A 7,347-nucleotide genomic window follows, 5' to 3' on the forward strand; every position below is an offset into this window, starting at 1 on the left:
TAAGTTAATAGCTTAAATCAAATATTAATAACTCTATGATCAAACCTCTATACTCAAACACACCTCATATTAATCAAAATTCAAAAAATGATTAATTGAAAATTTAGCATAAACTCTAGAATTCGAATTACACTATCCCGAAATCATTTGATGCAATTGATAGCTCAAATAGATTGTATACATTCATATAAAACTATACCAACAATCAAATCAATTAAATAACCCTGGAATAAAAATTCCTAATTTCAGTCAAACCCCCCAAAATTAAAATTGAAAATCTATGAATATGAGCGCGAAATTGATGGTATAATCATGTAGAACAGATCAAGAGCATCGATTTGGATACTTACATGATAGTATTTGGATCTCAGAATCTCCCAAAATCACTGTTTGATTCTCGGCCGCTCAAGAACCCTAATTCCCAATTTTTCAGAGATTTTTTGATTATTTTCTAATTATTCTCTAATTTTTTATAATTAATTAATAAAATTAGTTTATTTATAATTACAGAAAATACCCCTAATTAAAATTTAGGCCTTAATTATATCTCCTAATAAAATTAATTGGTCGTTAATTAATAATTTATGGGGAATAATTTTTAAATTTTTAATTTCAAATAAATACAAAATATATGCCAAAATTTCCCAAAATTGTGAATAATTCAAAAATACAAAGTTATGAAATATTTGAAAGTCCCATGATTTTATAAAAATAAAGATATGATTTTTGTGGGGGTTTGAGCACTCGTAGGGGTCCAGAAAAATCATTTTTTGCGAAACGAGATATTTTCTAAATTAATTGAATTGTCGGAAAATCGATATGGTATGCGTCATATTAGGAAAAATAAGGCCAATTATTTAATATGAATATCAGTTATTAAAACAAAGTTTGGGCTGTATAAATTTTGATATAAAAGCATTTAACACGTAATAAGATACCCGAAAAATACCTCGAACTACACGGAACACATAACAACTATTCTTTTATGACTAATTACACTTAATGACTTAATTAAACACATAATAATCATTTATTATGGTATTAAAATCGCAAAAAGTAATAATTAAAAAGTTAATATTTTTGATAATTTCGCTGTTATATGATATGCTTATTATCCCAAAAATATTGCGCCCTCAAAATTTGATCCCGCTAATTCTGGCTATACACGTGGCATGCTATCAATAATAGAACTCTTAATGGAAATGATCGAGTATAAGAAGAAGATCCTGACAAACAAAAAAAGTATAAGAAGAAGAAGAAGAAGATTTGGTAACGATAAGAAAGAGTTTTAGCAGAAATCTGCATGCTGTTGCTGCCGTGACGATGATTAGAGTTCTCAAACCAAGTCATAATGTATTAACTACAACTACTACGAAGTTGTCACATGTAGATACATCTGAATATCTCATCCCACCCCATACTTTTCTTTTCTTGTATACTTGTGTTGCTTTCATTCAATTGTGACCTGTCCCAATCTTGATTCATCAAATTATCCTATGCATCATACATTTCTTCTCTTAATGATTATCAGCCGTATAAAAATTTTGGAGCTCAGGTTCATTTTTTTAAATAATTAAACACACTCCGCAGTCACGGGCGGATCCCGTATTATTTTTCAGGAAATTGCCGAGGAAACTTCGAGTAGACAATTTTTATGTTTTTTAATTTTATAATAACATTTTCATATATTTTTAAAAATTTAATATTATAAAAATTTAAAATTTACGTTTAGCTTGTTTCCACCGTATCTTACTAGATCCTCCACTGCCCGCTTGTCTTCCATAAGGTTCGGTCAACCCTTGACATTTGGTAGAGAAAACCAAAAAGATATGCCGGACCAAGTGGTAATTGATTTATGTAATCGATTTGAAGAGCAGACAAATTTGTTTCAGTCTTTTTAATACAAGAACAAGAAAACATGTACACTACGTTTCTGTCTCTGAATCAAATGTTGAACCTGTCATTCTCTAGCTAGACCATTGTCTCCAAAACATCTAAATCATTAACTAGCTCTCCTTACGTATCATCAACTCAAACCAAGTTCAAACAAATTTTGGAAATGACAATGTAATCAGAGCTATGATGCAGAACTATGATGTTAAAATTATAGGGAAATAGTAATCAAACTTATCTGAATATCACATGAGTCTTATAAAACCAACATTCTTGGTAACAATGACTCATCAACAAAGTTTCCATCTACTAGTAATCGTTAAAAATTACAACTAGACGTCTAACAAAATCGCTCATAATTGACCTATAATCTCAACAATAGATGTATAAGTACCGACAACTAGGATTGCAATTCCGAACACTAATATACACCCTATAATTCCCACTTGAAATCCAAATCTTTGGTAAGCACCGGAAATCTTCAAGTAGCACAAACAAGGCAGTAGTATTGAAGCTGTAACGCTCAGGAATGCACCAACAAGGGACATAAGCAATCCGAAAAAGGGGACAGTCAGTGCTACAGCGACGGTGCTGATCAGCAGGACTGTTCGAATGAAGACGCTAAACGATCTCTTTTTGCAGTAAGATCGGAACCGATTCTCAATGGTGTGAATAATTGGAGTTAATATCAATGCATACTTGGCAATCGGATTGACCAGGGTAGTGTATATAGCAATTTTCGAACTCACTTTATTTATCGGAAGGTTTAAGGTTATTTGTGACTTTAACATGGACCCGAACATAAGGTAACCAAACACTGCTATCAATGCATAAGTAACGGTACAGACGAAAAAACTCAAGAACATGACCTGCAATGAAGAGAAACAAATGAAATGAAGTTATTTCAGTAGTGAAAGCAAGTAACATTGTAATGTAAAGTACTGTGATTTGTAACTCAATCCGCGGTATAGTTCCTTGACACAGATTTAGTTTAAAGTCAGGCGTTAAATTTAGGCACCAATGAGGTATGAAGAAAACTGAATTTACCTTGGAGAAATTCTTCTTATTCCCCATTGAAGTGTAAAGGGTGGGAAAAACCGGATGAGCACAATAACAAAACGCATACAAGCTAATCGCAGTAGGGATGCCTTTCAAGTTCAGTAGCTCCCCCTTTTCATGAAATCCAATACCTTCAAACGCTCCGGTCCAGAAAATGGAGCCAAGAATCACAAACGAAGCCACAACTCCAGTAGCAGAAATATAAGAAACAAGGCCCATGTTGTTTAACAAGATTGTGGGAAGTATTATAAGACCGACAATGAGTATAAAACCTTGGTTTCCTCCAACTCTGAACCCGTTGATTTCAAATCCCATGCCTGGTAACAAGTTATTCAAATTATCCCCTTCTAAAATCAAGAAACCTGTGGCAACTAAGTAGAGTTCTAAATTCATAAAAGTCGAAACCAAAAGTCTGCCCTTTCTCCCGAATGCTCGTTCCCCAATGTCAGGGTAAGTCCTAATACTAGAATCAGCATCCATACATGATTGAATTAATAAGGCTGTGTAGAAGGTGATAATAGCAATAATGAACAAAAGTATCAAGCTCAACCATCCTCCTGATGCTAATGCATATGGTGTTGACAATATCCCAACTCCTGAAACATTTCATTTCACCATAAACTTCGTTAGTGCTGAAATATATATAAGATCCTGATAAGTCCTTCTCCCGACACCTCGAGATTTTAAGAGAACGGGTAACTTAACATTACAGAATAATACCATCATTATAAATATCTTTTAATGCCTTTTGGATTTCATCAACCAAACAAAAACTTTGAAGAATAAACACCAGAAAAAGACCAAGCAAAAGCAACCAAACAGAAATATATGGAAAATGAAGCAACATAGAAGAGAGGAAAAAATGAAAAACCTGACAAAGCATTAAGGCCATTGAAGGATGTTTTGAAGAATGAAGTAGTGGCTTCTGTACTTTGACTTAAAAATGACTTGTAACAAACAGCTGTTTCATCAGAAACAGCCACACTAACAACATCATTTTTGTTCTTATTATTGTTGTGCAAAAGACCAATTGTTAAAAAGTGAGTCTCTTCAGACTTGGCCTCCATGGAAGAGATAAGTTGTGATAAGTGTTTAATGTAGTTGTAGCCTACTCAACTTATAGCTAAAGTTCTGTTCAAGGTATGGTGCCCAAACTGCTCTGTATATATAGCATATGCATACACATTAGTTTTGTTTTTGGTCATTGTATATGATATCATGATTTGTTGTCTACTTATCTTGTTGGATTGAGATTTCTAAATATTTAAGCCAATTAACGATAATGTATCTTATTAAATTTAATTTTACGAGAAGGTTGGTCATGCACAACATAATTGAAAATTTTGAAATTTTATATTTTTTTATTAATTAATTACACCCGCACATCTTAATTTCCGAATGAATAGTCTTTATAAAATCATAATTCATTTTTAATAAATTTGATGATGTCATTATTTAATATTTCCCGACTGCCTTGAGTTTTTTAATAAAATATTTTTTATTTTTCAAATCCAAAAAATCTTCAAAATTAAGATTGGTTGCCGTTTAATTATTATTATTATTATTATTATTATTATTATTATTATTATTATCATTATTATTATTATTATTATAGAATAAACTAAAAATGTACAAATATAGACATGTATATTATCGATCTGAACATTAAAAACAGAATTAATTGTGAAGTCAAAGATATTAAAGCTGAATAGTTAGTTATATTTAATTATTTAGATATAGTTGAAATCATGGCATACACGTGTATATTTACTCCTAAATTTTAAAGTTATTTACGTATTAATATATAATTTTATTAATTCCATAATATATCCCTATCTAAATGGTCCTAATTAGACATGCAAATCTTGTTCTAAATCAATTTCACGTGTATGTTTGCCAAGGATATATATAGCTCCCCAGTCACCGCTCACAGGGTCAGGGTCCATGATGATCTAAAATTATAAAATAGATATAGGATCAATCTCATCCGTTAGAATGGAAACACAAAATTAATAGCAACGGAATACAATTGTAAAAGTAGTTGCGAAATTTTGAGGTAACGCTACAAATTTGTCGTCTCCCGTATACGTGTTTAATAGGCTCTCACGTGTGCAAGTGTAATAGCACTGATTATTACTGAAACAAGTTGGTCCTGCATTGCATTCCTCGGATTCATGCATTAACAGCACATGGTTGGGAGTAGAGCCGGCCAAGCCGGCCAAACGGGTGTTTTGGCTCGGCACGAACGTAATTCGGCTCGCCAATTATTCACCTGACTCGTCTCGTGACGGACCGGTTCGATATTCAGTATTATTCGGGTATTCCCACGAGCCGAGCACGATCTACATTTTATGTAACTCACCAGCACTTTCAGACGAATAAATCATAGGCACACGAATAAACCGGCCCGCCTACTACAGAATATGGCAGATGATATAACATTGAAAACAAAGCACGTGTGTTTGTGGGTTATGAACACTTAAGTAAAGATACTTACACATGTCATCATCTTTGTAAAACTGTCAAGAAAAAAAAAATACACAGTTGTCCTTTTGAGTTAATGTTTATTCCTTTATTTTAATACATATTAATTTTAATACATCTAAGTTTTTTAAGAAAATATTTTTTAACAGAAACAATTCAGATAAAAAAAAGGTAAAAACAAAACTAATATATGTACAATTTACATATAATACGTGCAGAAAACAAAAAAAACAAAAAAAAAAAAAAAAAAAAAAAAAGTAGGAAAAAATGTGTCTGTACTACTCTGTACTACATGAACACCAAAACAAAGATAAAAGGTAAAACATAAACAAAGAAAACAAAGCTAAAAGTAAAAGTAAAACAGAAGTAAAAAGTAAAAGTAAAAATAATATATATATATACAAAGTACAAACTCAGGTCGCAAACCAATTAAACAAAAGGCTTATTCGCCTTTTATTCGCATTGAACCGTATAGCTCGCCTGATTCGCGGGCCGTACACGGGTTACAACTTTTAATAACCGGCTCGTCACGGCACGGACCGTTTAATTATACGGGTCGTTCACGGGTTATACTATAAGTAAACCGGCCCGTTAAAAATTTGGCTCGGCCCGCATGGACCGTTTGTTTGGCCGGCTCTAGTTGTGAGTGTTCATCAGTCAGGATCAGCCTTTTTTTCTTAAATGCAAACTCCGGTTTTTTTTTTGTCCCGGGGGATTTAAATATGACCATGCTATGGATTTAGAGCCGTAAAAAAATAGTGTTAGAGCCGAATTCTGTTCGAGCCAAGTCGAATTTATTTTTATTTTTTAAAATAAGTTGAGTCTAAGCCTGAGTTTAATAATTGATATGTAAAAAATAATTCCAAGTGCACAACGGTTAATTGTAGCTGTTATAGGGAGAATTTCGTATAACAATGTTGTGGAGGTTAATGGGCGGAACAAAGATCAAGGACGGTGTTTGAGGGCGGAGGAAGGTTGTTTGGTGGTAGCTGAGCTTGTATGTGGACTCCTTAAGAAAGAATAGGGTTTGTTATTCTCTGTCAAGTGTCGACTCATGTCTCATACAAGTGCCTACGTACCCTATTTATAGGGATCAAGCCTCACGTAGTTCTTGGGGAACAAGTCACGTAGGCTAGGGTTAGGACTCTTCAGCCCGTGCAGCCCAAGCCCACGATAAAGTCAGGCCTTCAGCCAATTAGTCACATAAATCTCGATCAGCTCCACACGCTTCCTACAATCTCGCGACATCTCCGCAATCCTTCCCGTGATTGTAGGAACAACCCGTGTCGACCCCGAAATCTACGAGCAACTCAGTCATCTATGAGTCACTTTCCATGTTGCACACAAAATCTTTCGATGCGGCCCGGCCTGGTCACCTCGGCCCGCACCGCCTTCAAACAATAAATATAATGTTACCTCTGTTTCTATAAGATGTGGGCTCATGAGCTCAGCCCGCGTGTGGGCAGCTAAGCCCACCTCGCATGAAGGCACCTGAGCCCACCTCGCGTGGGCACAACCGAGCTCAGCTCGCATATGAGAGCCCAAATGACAAATGTGAGCTCACCTTACATGTGTGAGCCCAGCTCGCATGTCCTCACTTGAGCCCAGCTCGCATGTTTGAGCCCAGCTCTCATGTCATGAGCCCAGCCCGCATGTGAACCCAGCTCGCATGTTACGAGCCCAGCCCGCATGTGCTGGCCCAAGTCATATAAATCCATGGTTCTAGCCCACACACGAGAGTCCAGCTATTTAGTACACCCACAGGGACCTGTTTAGGGCCCATGGCCGAAAGCGGGCATAACAACTACCCCCCAAAATTCCTGGTCGCATCTTGAGGCTAGGTATTTTCTAATCTTTTTAGGGCCTCGCAAGTGTGAGCCCACCAGGCCACACCAAGCCGCCTCGCGTGTC

General features: G+C 35.2%; 1 protein-coding gene across 1 annotated transcript; it reads right to left on the reverse strand.

Annotated features, from left to right (window-relative positions):
- Nucleotides 1-2,127: 2,127 nt before the first annotated feature.
- Nucleotides 2,128-4,121, reverse strand: LOC141687420 (amino acid transporter AVT1I-like). The gene is made up of 3 exons (XM_074492692.1): nucleotides 3,824-4,121; nucleotides 2,941-3,548; nucleotides 2,128-2,762 (listed from the first exon to the last, which is right to left on the reverse strand). The coding sequence occupies exons 1-3, from the start codon at nucleotides 4,017-4,019 to the stop codon at nucleotides 2,247-2,249; spliced, it is 1,320 nt and encodes a 439-aa protein (XP_074348793.1). The 5' UTR covers nucleotides 4,020-4,121; the 3' UTR covers nucleotides 2,128-2,246.
- Nucleotides 4,122-7,347: the final 3,226 nt, after the last annotated feature.

The sequence above is a fragment of the Apium graveolens genome, chromosome 9, assembly GCF_009905375.1.
Source record: "Apium graveolens cultivar Ventura chromosome 9, ASM990537v1, whole genome shotgun sequence".
NCBI classification, from domain to species: domain Eukaryota; kingdom Viridiplantae; phylum Streptophyta; class Magnoliopsida; order Apiales; family Apiaceae; genus Apium; species Apium graveolens.

Bases quoted from the DNA above. Each gene is read 5' to 3' on its own strand.
- LOC141687420 (XM_074492692.1), bottom strand. From the start codon at position 4,019: ATGGAGGCCAAGTCTGAAGAGACTCACTTTTTAACAATTGGTCTTTTG. The intron at 3,549-3,823 runs GTTTTTCATTTT...GAAATGTTTCAG, and splicing joins TGGCCTTAATGCTTTGTCAG to GAGTTGGGATATTGTCAACA. The intron at 2,763-2,940 runs GTAAATTCAGTT...TCTTCATTGCAG, and splicing joins ATAAGAAGAATTTCTCCAAG to GTCATGTTCTTGAGTTTTTT.